General features: G+C 37.3%; 1 protein-coding gene and 1 non-coding gene across 6 annotated transcripts; both read right to left on the minus strand.

Annotated features, from left to right (window-relative positions):
* Positions 1 to 3,996: 3,996 nt before the first annotated feature.
* Positions 3,997 to 9,551, minus strand: LOC135078988 (uncharacterized). 5 transcript variants are annotated; one of them, XM_063973600.1, is made up of 5 exons: positions 9,443 to 9,551; positions 6,116 to 6,478; positions 5,835 to 6,039; positions 5,557 to 5,710; positions 3,997 to 4,814 (listed from the first exon to the last, which is right to left on the minus strand). In XM_063973600.1, exons 1-5 carry the CDS (start codon positions 9,444 to 9,446, stop codon positions 4,641 to 4,643), a joined length of 900 nt encoding a protein of 299 aa, XP_063829670.1. In that variant the 5' UTR covers positions 9,447 to 9,551; the 3' UTR covers positions 3,997 to 4,640. The 5 variants fall into 5 exon arrangements, with proteins under 5 accessions (XP_063829670.1, XP_063829668.1, XP_063829666.1 ...); XM_063973598.1 differs by having other exon boundaries at positions 6,116 to 6,501; positions 9,443 to 9,548; XM_063973596.1 differs by having other exon boundaries at positions 6,116 to 6,871; positions 9,443 to 9,548.
* Positions 9,552 to 16,853: 7,302 nt separating this feature from the next.
* Positions 16,854 to 16,937, minus strand: Trnal-uaa (transfer RNA leucine (anticodon UAA)). Its single transcript has one exon. It is a non-coding gene; the product is annotated as a tRNA-Leu (tRNA).
* Positions 16,938 to 18,015: the final 1,078 nt, after the last annotated feature.

Here is an 18,015-nt window from a genome sequence, read left to right on the forward strand (position 1 = left end):
TTCCTTCTATTAATTTGTTAGGAGGCGATGCGGGCTATTTGACTTTGAATAGGTTTAGAGTGATTCGGGATTGCGTGCATTCATGTTAGGCCCAGAACGCACGGTGAAACGCAATTGCAACGAAACTGCAAGTTCTAGTTACTTTTAGAGTTGCATCTAAGTTTCTGCCATAGATTCCGTTGAGAGACCACACATGACCCGACCATTTCTGTTCTGAGCCTTAGAGTTATTCGATAGTTTCGTTCGGGCTAGCGATATTAGAAATAGCGATCCTTTAGGGGTAGAGTGAATTAGAATTCCAACTATTAAAATTATTAATCACAGACGAACTCTCGTACCAATTGTTGTAGTGTATAGTTACTGGAGTAATCATGAAAGGTTTTGTTCCGCATAAACATTCTGAACTAATCTGACAGGCATAATGTAGCATGCCAATCATTCGGGGCAGGAGTGACGGCCGTTATCAGGACACGTGCGCCCGACACGAATATCGCTTTAGGTCATTGCGTTTTATTATATTACTAGCGGCCGCCCGCGACTTCGTACGCGTGGATCCCGTTTTACCCTATTAGGGGTGGAGTTTCGTAAAATCCTTTCTTAGCGGATGCCTACGTCATAACATCTACCTGCATGCAAATGATCAGCCCGATTCGTCCAGTGGTTTGGGCTATGCGTTGATGGATCACTATGTCAGACTTTATGAACCGTAGGATTCTGAAATGACTTAACATGCTAATACGAAGCCTTTGTATTACCTGATTTCAATCTGAACTGCTTAGGAGTCTGAGATGGCTTAACATGCTATAATGAAGCCTTTGTAGTACCTGAAATTTCGATTCGGTCATTTATACAAGTCTACAACCTAATTAGTATTACGTACGTGCCTCTTTGATCGTGTTTGAAATCAAAAGAGAGCTAGTGACTATAGTATTCTTAGAACGCATTAGAACTAATTGTTTATTTTCTTGAACTCGTGATGCACTTTGTTAGGTGATGCAAAAAATCAGTTTTACTCGTTATTAATAATGATTACAGTGTGAACTGTACAAATCCTTATTTTGCAAGATAGGTGTTGTAGGGAGCCCCTTACACTGACTACACAGTAAATGCCCAAGAATTTTGCAATAGAAAAAAGAGGAAATATCTATTGTGTAGATGAAACTCTAGATCAGGGTTTCCCAAACTATGGGTCGTGACCCAGTGGTGGGTCGGGAGCGAACATTGAGTGGGCCCTGCCTGTAGAACGAACGACACACCAACCACCCTACCGATCCAACCGCTGTTGGATCGGTAGGGACGCAGTCCCGAGTTTAGGAACTTGTATTATATGAGTCGTAGCTAGGGTTGCCAGGCGTCCGGCTTTAGCCGGACATGTTTGGCTTTTTAGGGACTTGTCCGGCCAAATATTGCCTTGTCCGGCCTGTCCGGCTTTTGTTAGGCTTTTTATTTGGTTGCCGCGCCAGGAGAAAGTCGAGCCACAGAATCATATGAAGCGCACGCATCAGGATGTTGGACAGCAACCGATGATGATAGTACTCACTCATGAGCTGACACTAATTGCACCCCCCCCCCCCCCCCCGTCACATGTCCGGCTTTTAGGGTAAAATGTCCGGCCAAATGAAACACAAAGTCCGGCTTTTGTGATTTTGCACCTGGCAACCCTAGTCGTAGCCCAGACAACTTTGGGAACCACTGCTCTATACATATACATCCTAAATGCATAGCCTTTTCCAATTAAATGTTAATTTACTTTTGTTGTTGGAATACGTACGTGCACCATCCAGTCATAATTGGTTTTACTAAGAGTGCGATTTATTACGATAAAAATGGCATAATAATACCTGATAAAATTAAATAAATTATTATTAGTAATTTGATAAGGTAACCTTGACTGTTAAAAATAAATCAGATTGTTTTGAAAAAGTAGATACAACTAATTCTGACGGCGATCACTTCTGCGTAAATGATGATAGATTAAACAAACATTGATAGGTATGCCATTGTGTGTTATTATGAAATGATGACGTCATGAGCATGACGCGTTTTCATGCCACACTATGGTTAGTGTTGTTATGTAAGTAGTGCAAATAAAAAATACACGACAATGCAATTAGATCATAGTGTTTCTAGTTTATTAGAGTCCCACGAGGAAGTTGTATGTGTCATAGAGGCTAGGTGTTGGTGGGTAGAGTCATTTAGTCACGAACGATTATTTGTATTTGAGTGAAACATTTTTATGAACTTACTTGCATCGATTAGAATCGTCCTAAAATATTGTTAAAACAAATAAACCATACCAATATTTAAAGAAGTGATGAGAATGATGAAGTATTAATTAAATAGCAACATAACCTATATTTGTAAGAAGCAAATGTATAAATAAGTATTCCTGGATCATTTATACAGGATGTTTGGTAAATGGGTATATGAGCCGACACTAGCCCATGTTAACATGGGCACATAAATGGTATGGTGAAGTCAGAAATTTGATATTATCATTTTATTTTTTTTAATTTTCATACAAAATAAATATTATAAAATCCGATTTATATGAAAATTAAAATAATTAAAATGAAGATATCAATTTTCTGACTTCACCATACCATTTATATGCCCATGTTAACATAGGCTAGTGTCGGCTCATATACCCATTTACCTAACACCCTGTAGTATCTCCCTTAGAGTTTCGAAACACTGTTTAAAGTGATAAATAAATTACAATGTACAAGCGTAGAAACGCGGTGTTAGCTTCCTTAAAAACTGCTATAATTCATGTCCCTTCTGAACAACTAAAGGCAAAGTTGCCATGACTGAATTCAGAACTCTATATTTATTGAAAGGCGCTAAATTCAGTGCTACAGTGCTACATTAACTGTCCCCACTTGCCCAAACAGCAAATAATATAATATCCAAGATCTACAACAGCGCAAGAACCTCAGGCACTCCTACTTACTTACCTGCTAGAGCTAGACTCTGTTTTTAATAAGTTTTCAAGATTACATTCAGTATTCTTAAGAAACGCTGAAATACGTGATCCTTGTGAATAAAAATAGGTACTTTTTATCCCTATTTTATATCGTATATTTTGTAGTTTATTGAACTTATTTCCATCGAGATTTCAGGGTCGTACTACGTAATTAAATTTTCAGTAGGTACTTGATGCAAGAGTTCTTACTACAGAATTTAACAGTCTCCACAAAAAGAAGAAAAATATACGAGTTACAATTAACCTATATTACTTAATTAAGACAAATATACAACTTACCATTTACCTATACTATTACTTAATTAGGGGTCGACCAACCCATAAAGTTCGTAGCACCGTAGTATCGTAGCATCTAATTACTGTTGGTTTCATCTTCATGTGACTTTCATGTGAGGTCATCGTCTTCATTGTTATTTAAATTGACATTTTCGGTATACCTGACAACCTGAGCCTTCTTTCTCGTACCCAGATCAATGTATTGTGCTGCTAGATATTATTTTCGACAATAATATGCTAATTTGAACCCTCGACCGTAAGACAAACAATGTCACTTTGCTTTATAATAATTTAGGGAATAAAGTATGTACTTATGATTATAGCCTGTAATATTTTTATGAAACTGGGAAAGATTTCAAAGTGATTTAATTTTTGTATTCTTCAATATTTGTTTTATTTGAATGAACCAAAGATGAGAATTTTTTTGCGCATGCATATTGCCACTTCCATATTTTGTTGCAAGGAGGTTCTGGTTTCAACTCCCAGATGGGACACGCATAGGGTAAAATCACATTGCAGGCTTCAATCAACTTATTCAAAAAAGAAATTGCTATATTCTTAATTGTTATTGGGTACTTCATCCCTTATATCCCATTCTGCATAATTCCAAGTATGTTTCGGATGTTGTCACATCACAGCAAGTTTATTTGAACGTCTGGATGTGTGACTTGTCTACTACAATCTTCTTATTTTGTACTATTTAGGTAGGTATTTCTATAATAAAACAATTGAGGTAATTTTTTGATTTTATTTATTTCCCCGTTGAGCCGTTTCTCGAATCGAATCTCAGAGCCTTTCTACAAACTACTTCGCCTACAAGTCTACGTCTACGTGATTCTAAGCAAACTAGCATGCATAAGAAAGAAATACATAATATTCAATCAAAACTTACTCAAAAGTAGTCATAAAACAAAATAATATACCAAAAAATAAGATCATAACAAAAATATTTCCCTAAGATGTACATTTTACTTAGCTGACAATACTATAATAACCTAAATGGTACAGAGTTATACAATGCGTGCTACGAAAAATACCTAGCTCTACAAGTATTTTTTGTCGATTAAAGGATGTTCTAAATGTGTACTAGTTTAATACAAAACATCTAGATAGCTTAGATCTAACTAAACTCTTTAAATTACCTCAATTTTGTTTTAAATGTTCATGGGAACATAAATACATCTAAACTCTTCGCTAATAAAAATACATGATAAGTTTTTCAAATTATAACACTGGCTACGAACAAATACGAGAAACAAGAAGAAGAAGTTACAAAACACTGGTCATATTATGAAAAAATAAAAAAGATTAAAAAAATATATAACAAGAAGGATGCGTGCTTTAAGTTTTTAATCTACAAGCGTTGTTTTCGGCCAGTTTAGGCTGCCGCTGACAGCTGGACGACTTTCTCGTTGATCTCCAGGTGTTCTGCGACGTACTCCTGGTCGGCCATGATGTTCGCCAGCCGGTTCAAGATTGACAGAAGCTCACCATCCCTTAAGTGCAGTTGGTCGTTGCACTGTTCCACTTCGTCTACTACTTCGTCGGGAATCTGGAAGTTAAGGAGTAGGAGTTAAAGCACAATTTGCATCAGCAACAACTTTAATCGCCTATACATCTATCATGCTTGATGCCGTCTTAGAAAAGGTTGATCTAATTTTGCACAGGATTACGATACTATGAGTATCCACATAATGTGAGCATATCACCAATGGCTACAAAGTAAGACCTTTTAAAATAAATAAGATGTAAGAGTGTAACACGGAACGGAATTTGCCAATAGTAAAGTTAGGAAGTTCTTCTTTAAAAAAGTATGGTACTGCTAAGATTCCTGTATTAGTTACAATTTATTACAAGTTCAGCTTTTAAGCTGAAAAGCTGAACTTGTAATAAATTGTAACTAAATATGAATATGAGGTTTAACTCATATTTCAGCTAATTTCCGTTTTCAGAAGAGCATTAAATTCCAATAGGAATGCGTCTTCAGTGAAAGTTTTAAATACATTTTATCCAGACACATTTTTGGCAACATAATATTTGAGATATGCCGTTGCATTGGCTATCTTCCAATCTATGGAAATATGGGATGCGGATGACGTCAGTAATGCCTATATTTAGCTTCCAGTTTTCTTCAATGAGCGCTATTTGTGCTAAAAGCCAAGTTCAAGCCAAAGATACCTTCTAAATACTTATATTTCTGATTTGCATCACGTTTTTTCCTTTTTAGGGAATAAATATACATTGGTAAACCCCAAGAACTTATGATAAAATGATGAAAATGGTGGCCTAATTACCTTCTGAAGCTCCAAGAAGGTTTCAAACTTGAGCTTCTTCCTCTGCTTTCCGCTGTTGCTGTTGAAGAACATGGTGAACTGCTGGTCCTTCGGCTTGATGTAGAAGTAGATACCGGCCTGCAGGTGACCTTTGGGGTCCCTTGCCAGTAGACTCCTGTAAAAAGAATTGCATCTTTATTGACTGTCCTTTTCTTTTTAGTTTTTTGTATTAAGAAAAAGTAGGTAGGTACTCTCATTCCCAAATACTTGGTAAATTAACAAATACTAAATATACTAACCTCAAGTCCCAGATCAAATTCCTTTTCTCCGTGACGCTGACAGCCGTGAGGTAGGCCTTGGCCACGTAGACCAGCGACAACCGCTCCTTCACGGTCTTGCCTCTGGTCTCTCGCTCGTGCCACTCCACGTAGTTGCTGTTCTGAGGGTTGAACTGGTAGTTGTACTCCTTGCGGCAATGCGGCTCGTCGGATTGGGTGAACCAACCTGTAAAAACACAAAATACATTAGTATCAGGCCGAAACATTTGTAATAGTAAACATTTCTTCAAAAAGATACCTACCCGTATGCGGGTAACAGCGGTCAGCCATCACCGTGACGACTCGGGAGATGTGGTAGCCCAAATCCGACAAGAAAACACCAGCTCGACCTCCGACTCTCACGTGAATCGCCAGCATGACATGATCTTTCTCTGTCTCGATCAAGAAACCCTGAGGGCCTGGGAACGACGTTGTATAGTCCATCAGATCTCCAATATTCTCGTCACAGGACACCAGCATCATTGCTTTGGTGATGCCGGGGTAATCCTGCTCCAGGACTTTAAGACGCTTCATCACTTCCATGGCCAGGCCCACACAGGTGTGCTTGTGGGCGCGGATCGGCGGGTTGTACTTAGGGAAGAACGTCTTCAGGTCTTCGTCCGGAGCTGCCATGTACGAATCATACAGACTGAGGAAGTTGTTGACGGAGTCGTAGTTCTCTGAGACGACGAGACGGCTCAACAGCGCCTCGGCTTTCGCGACCATCTCCTCGTATTGCTGGAGGGTGAGGTGCAAAGCCGGGCGGGGCCCACCCCACCGCGGGGGCGGCAGGGGGTGGTCGAGGGGCCACTGGGGCCCCGGAGTGGGGACGCCCGAGCCGAGTCAGCTCAACCACTCGGTGCCCCAGCGCCCCATGACGCGGCGCAGGGCGCGCTCCTCCGAGGAGGTGGAAGCGGTGGCGGGGCCTGCCAGGCGCCCCGCTGCCCCTGTGGCCTCCACGCCGACCGGCGCATCGGGAGACCACTCGTCCTTACTTAACGGTTTTATGTTTATCATATCTGGAAAGAAGGAAAATACGTTAGTTGTTGCAAACTCTAGTTGAGATAATAAGTAATAAATCATAAGTAATAAAAGAAAATGAGAACGACCTAATGAGTTTCCGACGTTTCGTAACAGTAGACCCTGAATTCGTGATTACAATTTAATTTATTTATGAACACAAAGTCTCGTAAAAATGGAATTGAAAAATAAACTGAAGCAATTAGGTACATACATTTGTTGTCGTTGTCAATTATTTAGAATTGTAAATAACTGCAGATAATACGAAGAAATGTTAACACCGCTTATTTTATCTTGTTTTAACATCTTTCTATTGTTAACAACTAGGTACAAAGAAATAAATGAATTTGAATTTGAATACTGTCTATTGAATATTGTACGATTGTACCCCTTTATCCTTCCTTAAGTTTACAAAATTAGGATAATGATCGAGTATTAGAGTTAAAATCAACATGGTAATTAGCATTGTGCATATTACCATCATGAGACCGTAATTAAAATTGAATAGGTATCTCGGGATAAATACATAACGTCTACGAGTAAAATTGCATTACGATTATTACTCGCTATTGTTCTTAAGTATTATGATTAGTTATGTGTAATTATGTACTGACGTCACAATGTAAGGCATCTCATTGAATGTTGGTAATTTCCCCATTCAGATACTGGGAAAGTTTCATGGCTTTTATCATTGTATTATTTACGTCAGAATCAATTAAAAATATTATAAAGGGGCTCTACAATTACTAATTTAACTTGTGTCCTTACGTGACCAATGTAACTAAATTACTTTGCGTAATTTATTCGTATTCAAAGAGGTAAGTAGGTATATAGTTTAATTATGTTGGTAATTAATTAGATTCGAACTAAATACGAGTGCCGCATGCTCTACATTTGTTAGATAAACTTGATGTTTGATGGTACTCGTAGATTCAGGTCATATAAAATTGGAGCAATTTATAATATTCTCACATAATGTAGAGGTTATATTTATTTACGCAGTTGGCTGAAGGATCAAGAAAATGAATGCCACCCAACAATAGGCCCTGGATTTGCGTTCAATACCCCTTCGTTGCCTGGTTACGGCCCTAATTACTTTTCCATAGTAACTGAAGTTTACTAATCCACTTTTCCCGTAGGTATTATGTGTCTATTCCGTCGCAACTCTTGAATTCCTATCCTATGTACTTCCTATCCCATGCTACTACTAATGTAATGTAAAGGTGAAAAAGATGAGAATGGATGCATGGATGGATGTTTGTTACTCTTTTACGCAAAAACTACTGAAGGGATTTTTATGAAACTTTACAGTAATTTATAACGATATTGAGTTTATTGCCCAAATTGCAACAATAAGTATCAAGTAAGTAAGTCTTTCAATGACAAACTGAATTTTAGGCGGACGAAACCGCGGGCAAAAGCTAGTACCTAATAGGTTTTTGCACTACCGATAACGCTGCGGCATTACAAAGTGCCAGTCAAGGTCTCAGGTGAGTCATAGGACACCGATCGATGGTCTACCACCCCCTACCCTATTGCATAATACTTCTAGGCCAACCATTTGAGCTGGCTAGAAAATTGCGCTTAACTAGATATTGTCCTAGACAACAGATGGTGTCTATGTATATAGCACTATGGGAACTCTATGGTAATTACATTGAGTGAAAAAACTCAACCTCACTTCAATTTTGGAAATTGTTTAATCGGGCAAAGCCAAATTGAGACAGTGTTAATTCGTCCAAGAGACAGTGTCAATTATTACCTATATCTTATCAATCAGCATACTATCAATTACTTTTTAAATAATAAATTGATAATGGTAATTGACATAATCAGTGTACTGAGAAAAGTAATTTGATTGTGATGGTCAGTATCAGTGAACGATAAAACAAAAAATAATGAGCGCACTTATTGACTGAATGTAAAGAACTAACGTAGAGTCAGTCAGTCTGCAGTATCAAAAATCTAGGTGAATAAAGTAACTCGTACTTGCGAATAAACCTTGGTAGAGTAGTTGTTGATATAGGCATTATTGAATTATGTTGTGCATTTTTTATATCGTGTTGCTATGTCGCAACATTGAATAACTACTGATAATGATACTGCGTGTACAGGTTGATTGGTAAATAACACAAGTGTTTGTTGTTATTTCAATTTTATTCACAAACAGATTGATGTTTCAGTTGCTCTGTGCAACTTTGTTCAACTCAGGTTTTAAAAAGTAGAAAGTCAATTCGGGTAAATAATTTGGCAAGCTGTAAATTATTTCAGGAATTTATTAGAAAACCGTATTGCGCATAATTTTCCGCAATGATGACGTCATACTGCTGAGTTGAACATCGACGGGCTGTAACTGAGAGATCGCATAAGACACTGCATCTTCAGACAACAGAGAAGACAAAAGAAAACCACAACCTGTACATATTGTTTTAGTATCGATAAAGGAGCCGGCAAATGACAATGATTTCCAAAGTTTGATAAAAATTAAGAATGATACTTTACAGAAATGAGACGACTGAAAATTTGAAGGATGAGACAGATAGTTGATGATCAATCAAAGGTGAACGTACCCATTTCCTTGGCCTAGGCCGAACGAAGTCTCTAGGTTGTCCTCTTAGGAAAGTCTGTGTTTACGTTGGAAACGAAACTGATTGGTCGTGCGTCCGCGCCCGCTATATAGAGTGCCCATCCTGTCCCCCCTCTCGTTTGCCTTCCTCAGCCCCCTCTCGCGTCATCGGACGATCCTAGCCTCGTGTGCGCGGCACGCGAGCCAAGGTTTCCCTGTGTGTGTGTAAACGTGATGCCTGTAAACGGCCCAGCTGTGTGGGTGATGCGTCAAAACAAAGTACGCGTGTGTGCGTTGAAAACACGCTGTTGTCACAATTTGTCCATTTGTGAATAGCTGAGATTAACCTTTAGCTTGTGAGGGTGACATGTGATGTGAAACGAGTGCAACATCGACACGTGACTGACATTGGTCGGGCGTCTCAGTTCCGTTTGAGATAGGCATATCCCAGGAATTCTTTTGTAGAGCCTGGGAGTATTTATCTCTGGAATTTCCTGTCATGAATCAGACATAATTCCATCCACATTTCTGGACCATGGTGTCTTAGGAGATGGGTGTGAGAGGATATCAAAGTAAAAGTAAGTATTAGACCTAATGTTTTGCCAAAGTACAGACGATGGTACGTCAGGCTTTTTTATGTGGCATATACGTAGTTGTAATTGGGTCGATTTTGCAACATAAATAATCTAATGTGCTGTCTTGTGTACCTAGGTTATTCAAGATAAACCATATCACATGTAGAAAAGATAAGATGGCAGGTTGTTATTTTTGTTTGTTGAACATCCTACCTTCATAACACAATGCAACACTTATCTGTAGATGCTTCGGAAATCTACATATTTTGATAAGGCTTTGGTTTTATTCCCAGATTAAGATTTAAAATCGTGCTGATAAGTAGATATTCGATAATAAAAATAAAATCTTGTAAAGCTTCTACCTACACTGCAAAATGTAGAGCGGTGAAGTATTTGGAAGACTTTTTCCATCAATGTTGTTGTCTCCAAAACCTGCTCTAGACAACTTTGTCCTTCAATTATCTAGAAGTTTTCTTTTATAACCATTTTCCATTAGGAGAATCGCCAGTTCGCGTGTCGAGTCGTCTTTATGTGTAAAATGTAGACTCTACATTAATTTAATGGATTGAAGGTGTTACCTACTTACTTCTTGGAAAATTTGTGAAGGTTAGGAGTTCTTTTGGCTTTTCTTTTACCACTATTATTCTTTTTCTTGTCGTGTCGACAACAAATCTATAAGTATTCAGTGTCAGCCCAAAACTCCGCTACAAGAGTGGCGTTGTCAATAGCATTCATTTCACCACTATTATTATTTTTCGGTTATATTTAGATAGCTGCCTGTAACGTAAACAAGCTTAGACTCTTTTAGGCTTTATTTCGGTACATGCTTCTAATACACAAAGTTAGAAAAATATGCGAAATGTAAAGGATCCCTTTAAGAGCTACTCTAATTTCTAAATATGTACGGGACTATTCCCACCTCTCGTTCCCACCACTGCAACTCCTGTGTACCTATCCAGGATCTACAGCTTGACCGCCACAAAAATCCAACCTATGATGGTCAAGTTTGTCCCGGGGGAATATTAAACTGTCATTGGACCCGCAACGAAATTAATCAGAGAACATAGGAGGAGTTCGAAATTAAGGTTCGACTTCCCTCCATTGCAAAGCGGATGACAGGTGACAAACAAAGGTTTAAAACCTTCTTTCTAAATATGTACATTGTATTCGTTCCATAATAGGTAATTGTTATTTTTGAGGAGGTGGTATAGGAATGTTGTCCTTTTTCTACCTGGGTTCGATTTCCAGGTAGAGCACACAATTTCAAGTAAGTTATTTTGTTATATTTATTCCCAGGACATTGCGTTTTTGAACATCTATCGGTTCTTGTTCATTGTTCGGTGAACATTCGTATTATACCTGCCTAACATTCGTGTAAAAGCACTTTTTGAAAGCCTGTTTTCACAAAACACTAAAATGATTACTTATTCAGTCACCAGATGGTGGATGACTAACCTAGTGTAGTGACCCCATTATCACATAACAGTTAACAGGAAAAAAATTATAAGTACCTAGGTACTTACCAGTGACGCAATAAATACATTTTGTTCGTAAGAATAACTTGTTTATTTATAGGTAATAATAATTCTTGCGAAATTCAGCCTATTTAAGTCTGTATTTACTTTTTCAATAGAGATGGCTCTCAAGCCATCTGGGTCTCAACCCAGGAAAAATCATAGGATAGTTTTTATCCCGGTTCTTATAACGGGACCCGAACGATTTCAATGACAGGACAGACCAGAATTCACGCAGGAGAAACCGCGGGCAAAAGCTAGTCACATAAAATTCAGATTTTCACTTCCAAATCGCCATTTCGGCTTCCAAACGGTCACGGTCTAAAAATAGACTGAGATCAATATTTTTGCCTGAATGTGGCGCAGTCGACCTCCAGCCACGTGCGGTGTTGTGACGTACATTCAAGTTCCGAGAACAGCTGATTCACGAAGGCTTTTATGCTGACGTCACAATCACAACAGACTGGTAAAAGGTGTTCGCTAAGTTGCTGATGATGTAATGATGACTAACTAATAAGACCTATACGTATATTGTCGTCATAGCGTCAAAAGACACACATATTCATGCACATGGTGATTGAACTCATTAAACATCCTTAAATATATAGTTATATAACTACTGCTAAACGTCCATGACTCGTGCGCATTACATTAACTTTTGACTCTAGAAAGAATCAAACCCACACATCAGTAGCTGGTGTTTTAGTTCGGCACATAAAATATACTATAAGTATAGTCAAGGTGGCTTTTTCGAATGATTTCTTAAAAAAAGAAGCTAGATAAATACTCCTAAAGCACATTACCTTATAGTTACTCTCAGAGTCTCTTCTTCCTTGGCAATTCATTTATCTACAATTGATCCTTATCAATCTCTTCATTTATTTATCAAACGAATATAGCAATCTTCAAATTATGTTACTAACTTGAGACAAGTATCGTGGGTTCTCTATACGAGTATTTCAAAATTTTTGCAGATTTATTTTTGCGACTCTACATCTGTCTATATTATTACGTTCGATTCATCTGGCATATTTTACGCCCATTATTTTTTCGCTCTTTCGTTATCAAAACAAAACAATAAAATATAAATATGAACCATCAGCTGTTACCTCTCTATGTGTGCGTTTCCACCACACACACTCCAGCCTTGTGTGCGCGCCTGAACCACAGCTGTTACAGCAAAGAGAACCTTATCTGAGGACAATTAAGGGGATTGTCGATAAGCCGATAAGTTCGAGAACACTCGAGTAATTTTCCGAGCATGTTTACCAAACAAATTGCGCAGTTTTCATTGAGCGCTTTATATTTGTAAACAGAGACGCATGGCCGTTGTCTGGGCCCAGATTAGATGGCGAATGTTCTAGTTCCGTTAAATGTAGGATGTATTAGGTACTTAGACACAGTTAAATTTTAAGTTTTCATTAAAAAAAAAGAAAACATTAAGGCTGAGGTGCACCACCGTGCACCACCTTACATTGACCGTAAATATAACAACAACCGGTATTTTTAATCTAGTTTGACAGATTTTTGACGTTTGTTAAATTTAGTAACTACAAATAATAAAAATGAGTTTGCCATCTCTGTCAGGATACGCAAATTAGTGGCCCATTTTTTGGAAAATGTGAATAATAAAGTGCTTCAAATTCTTTTAGAACTTCCAGAAAGTCCTTGTTTTAGCATGAGTCGGTGGTAGAGTAAACTATAATATTTGGGAAGTGCCTAAGTGCCCTGGAAAGGGCTTAGTGCTACGTGCTACATACATAGTAAGGATTTATGTGAATTATTCTTTATTTTCAAAAAGAAGTTTTAGAAGTCTCTTTAAATATCATAATTCATAAAATAAAATAGGTAGTAATAACTTAACAGTATTGCGCAAATCAAATCAAGTAAGTACATATCATAGAGAACCTAGAAAAGTAAATTATTTAAATGCGTAGTATTTTTTCACAAAATAATTATTTGCCAAATATCTAATACCTTACTTATAATATCACTATTACACTATTTTGTCTCCAAACTGGTAATAGTATTTTTTGTTCACAAACAATCAATTTAAATATGATTTTAAACAGTTAAAAATACCACTGGATTCTGGAACAGACAGATTCTATCGTGCAGTATAAATAATATTAGGTTGAAAAATATGTATTCCACAATTTTATTTTTAGATTCACGCGGATTATTCTCATTTTATGAAGCCGTGTGCTCGCAAAATGGCAAAACATTGCAAAAAGTGGGGTCGGTTTCATCCGAGCAAAACGAGTTCCCCTCGCAGTCTAGACGCGGAAGGGGAGATAGTGCATTTTAACGACCTTCAGGAGGGCTGCCGCGTCTGGTAACTTGAGATAAAGTTAAAGTACGTAGTAAAAAAATATGGTACAGGTATAGTCAATGTCATTCGATGTGATAAACAGAGATCGTGTAAAGTCGCATGTGACCTATGACCTGTCATTGGCCTATGATCGCGCCGGCGATGGCGATCTGCGCGCGTTGGTGTGGTTGAAGCTTCACTAGTCTTGACAGATAGACGGCTAGTAATGAGTTCCTTTTTTCTTTTTGAGGTGCCGAACTGCCGAGCCTTAAAAAAAGCTAGATTAAATCGAACTAAGTAGTGACAAACGGAATACCTACCTAATAAAAGCATTGAAAATGTTCACGCGCAGACCACGCGGGGAAATCCTGCCTAAGAATTATTTTTACCGTGCGAACTCGTCACAGAAACGCGTCATAACATTTTTTATTAAACATTCTTGTGGTCTAGAAAAAAAAATCTTTATAACGGAATGAAGTATGGAATGGAAGGTCTATGCTCTTGATCTCAGCCATAGGACGTCCACTGCTGAACATAGGCCACCCCCAATGCTTTCCATGTTGCCCGGTTGGTAGCAGCCTGCGTCCAGCGCCTTCCTGCTACCTTTATGATGTCGTCAGCGTCGGTCCACCTTGTGGGTGGATGTCCCACGCTGCGTTTTCCGATACGCGGCCTCCACTCTAGAACCTTGCTGCCCCATCGGCCGTCAGTTCTGCGTACTGTGTGCCCTGCCCCTTGTCACTTCAGCTTGCTAATCCGTTGGGCTATGTCAGCGACTTTAGTTCGTTTACGGATCTCCTCATTCCTGATTCGATCTCGTAAGAGCAGTTCTACTTTGGTGTAAATTTTAGTAAATTGTCAAATCTTCTTTGGTAATGGTAACTGGGATGACGACAGCCCTCGCAGGATGCAGACAATGGCTCTATAAATAATACTATAGAGTCGAAATTCGGCCAGCATCACTCGATAATAGCTTTGGGGTGAACATGGGGGCTGGTGAGGGTTACGTACATACTCACAGCATAGTGCTATAATATTTTATAAGAAATTCTTATTTATGCTTAGTACATGTCGTGTAACTATTTTTATGAAGGATGAGTTTAAATGAAAATTTATTTCAAGTAGGTAGATCGGTGTTATTTTGCAACGAAAAGAAGAAAATAAAACTGTCGAATGTACTTACTACGATTGCATGTAGCGATTGCGAAGCTGCAATGTACATATTACATTTTACCATACATAGTTAGCTATTAAAATTATATTATTTTATATGTACCCGTATATCTGTCATTTATGAATAAAGGGTTAATACTTGACTTTCTTCCCAGTTACAACATTTTTTTTAAATATCACCAACATCTTTTAATTTATAATTCCTGCTGAATTTATATTAAAAGGACATTGTCAGAAACCGCCTTAGATTCCTGGGCACAGCAGTAAAGTATCAAAATTAATCTCTTACTTTTTGAATACTTAAATATTAATTAGATTGTAACGGACACTTGAGGATTAAAAAATGAAATAATAAAAGTATTTTATATGTATTCCATAATACTATGACGACATCCGGACATTTTAGGGCGTGGCCTGCTCCATATCCTATGAAGTTCCATAATTTGTGTCGATAAAATCTATGTAAAATCGGCACAAGGCAATGCCGTACTTCATTGTTAGGAATCCATGTAATAGTGATGTTGACTGCGGTCATCATAGACAATAAGATACCGATCTTGTAAATAAAATAAATCGTCCAAATTGCTACAGTATGACTAGATTTTAATTAAAAGTTAAAAATATATTGCACGATACTACAAGAAGCTATCTAATGTGTCCAACTGGTCGAAGGTCATGAATAAAATAAAAAGAATTGTGATCATAACACTGATATAGACAATGACAACAATATGGGATCATCTTTAATATATCTGCCCCCCTAGACAAAACGCACTTTTTGATCGAATCGAAAATCGAATCCGTCAAAACTCCATACAAAAAAGGGACTTTTCGACCACTTTTCGACTGGTTTGCGATTATAATTTGCACTTTGTCCAGACCCACTGTTACAGTTTCAAAATTCGATGAAAAATCCAATGCCGCTTAAAGTGAGAGAAATGTCTAAAGTTCTAATAGAATTGAAAGTTTTATCGCTCAAAATGCTTATAACAATAATTGGTAATACATTTCAAATATTAAGTACCTTTATAATGTATCGATAGAACCAAAATGATATCCTCTCAGCTTGGAAAGGGAAAACCCAGGATTAAGGGGAGCGCTCCAGGCAATTTTTAGAACATTTCATAGGTGGTAGTAAATAATATTTATTTTATTATTAAAATTGAATATTTTGATATTGATAAAATTGAATATATCTTTCGATTCAAATACCGAATATTTTTCAATCGATAATAATTATCGAGAATTGTTAATAATATTCAATTAAAAGTTGTTCAATCCCTAGTCATGCATAGACTAAGACGGTAACCATGGAGATAGTTAGTTTGGTAAGTCACGTGTTAAATGTCAAGAGTGGAAAGTAAACATAGGATTCATGTTATTTATTTACGTGCAAAATGTAAGTAAGTAAATCATAAAAGTGGAACGCCGAGCTATTTCCAAAACCCGTCCAATATTATAATACAATTTGGCTGCGACAACTACAATACAGGACATCTCCCAAATCGATGTGCATAAAATAATATAATACAATACTAGTAAGTAAGAGGTTATGATAACAATATTGCTATCAATAAGTTTATAGAATTGGTCCGCCAGGAATAATTGTTCTTACATAAAGATTTGTGTCATTTAGAACCTAGAAAGTATTATTTCGGCACTGTTGATCTAACGGCGAACAATGTATGGAGAACGAACATTGTCCTTTGATGGTGCAAAAAAATTAAAAACAAGTTTTCTTTCTCTTAACCAATGCGTATTTATAACTATAAAAACGTTATTATTTATCAGCAGTCGGCTATAAAAGTAAAAACGCATACAATAAATAAAAAAATAATCGTTTGTCAGGTGTGGGGTTCGAACCCACGCTCCCTCTCGGGAACCAGAGCTTAAATCTGGCGCCTTAGACCACTCGGCCAACCTGACTTGGCGAAAACGGCCGAATTATCAGTGTAGTTCTAATATTAATACCTTGAATATAGATTAATTCGAATTTTTCAAGCATTGGTATATTTTTAACGCTTTTTTCTTTGTATTTCATAACTAAGATTATAATTTACCCTTTAACATCAGAAGAAAATGAACATATTAGTCTTTGTAAGTACTGGCATTGTTCCTATAGTATTCAATAACCAAGTGTTAAATTGTAATAAAATTTGAATTTAAAACTAATCTTATCCCGTAATTCCAATCTTTGAAACACTATGTGGATGCAATTTAATAAAATTCTTTAATTTTATCAATGTCACAACAGTATAAAAAGCGCCATCTATTGAAATTTTACTGCACCAACACTGTTCAGCGACACCAACGGGTTTACCTTAGCGTTCATAGATGTCGCTAAATGTGATAATTAATAAAACTAGTTTATTAATAAAACCATTAAATTTCATATTCCTTTTTAAGTTATTATAGGTACATTATATTTTTTTTTACTGTAGTGTTTTTAATACTTTACTAAGTACGTGCTACGGTGGCGGCGCCACAGTACAAATACGATAATCCTACTACCGCACATGCTCACCGTGGCGCCACTGTCTTTGCCATTCGCGAGTGACCCCAATAGAGAACAATGAACAATAATGAAGTTCTAGTCTAGATGTTCATATCAAACTTCTCAATCATTTGAAAATTCTTAACTAGCTATGTATGGCGAAGGAGGACTTTTCTATCCTACATTGTAGCTACATTACAATCGAAGGATGAATTGGAGCAGTAAAACAATCTAGCTACCTATATAACCTACTCTTTATGATATTTTATGATATTCTAGCTGTGTTGCAGTCGCTGCTGTTATAATACTGGCAGCTATATTCAAAACAAAGAGGTAAAAAAGAAATGACAGTCTAGCTATTTCTTTAATGTTCAAATTATGTCCAATGAAAGAAGTAAAAAGAACAATGAAACAAATGACAATCTAGCACTTGCTACCTACGGTGAAGATTGTGTGGTACTCACTGTCAGTCAGTCGCTACTTTTAAAATCGAAGAGGTACAAAAGAAAA

The sequence above is a fragment of the Ostrinia nubilalis genome, chromosome 15, assembly GCF_963855985.1.
Source record: "Ostrinia nubilalis chromosome 15, ilOstNubi1.1, whole genome shotgun sequence".
Lineage (NCBI taxonomy): Eukaryota > Metazoa > Arthropoda > Insecta > Lepidoptera > Crambidae > Ostrinia > Ostrinia nubilalis.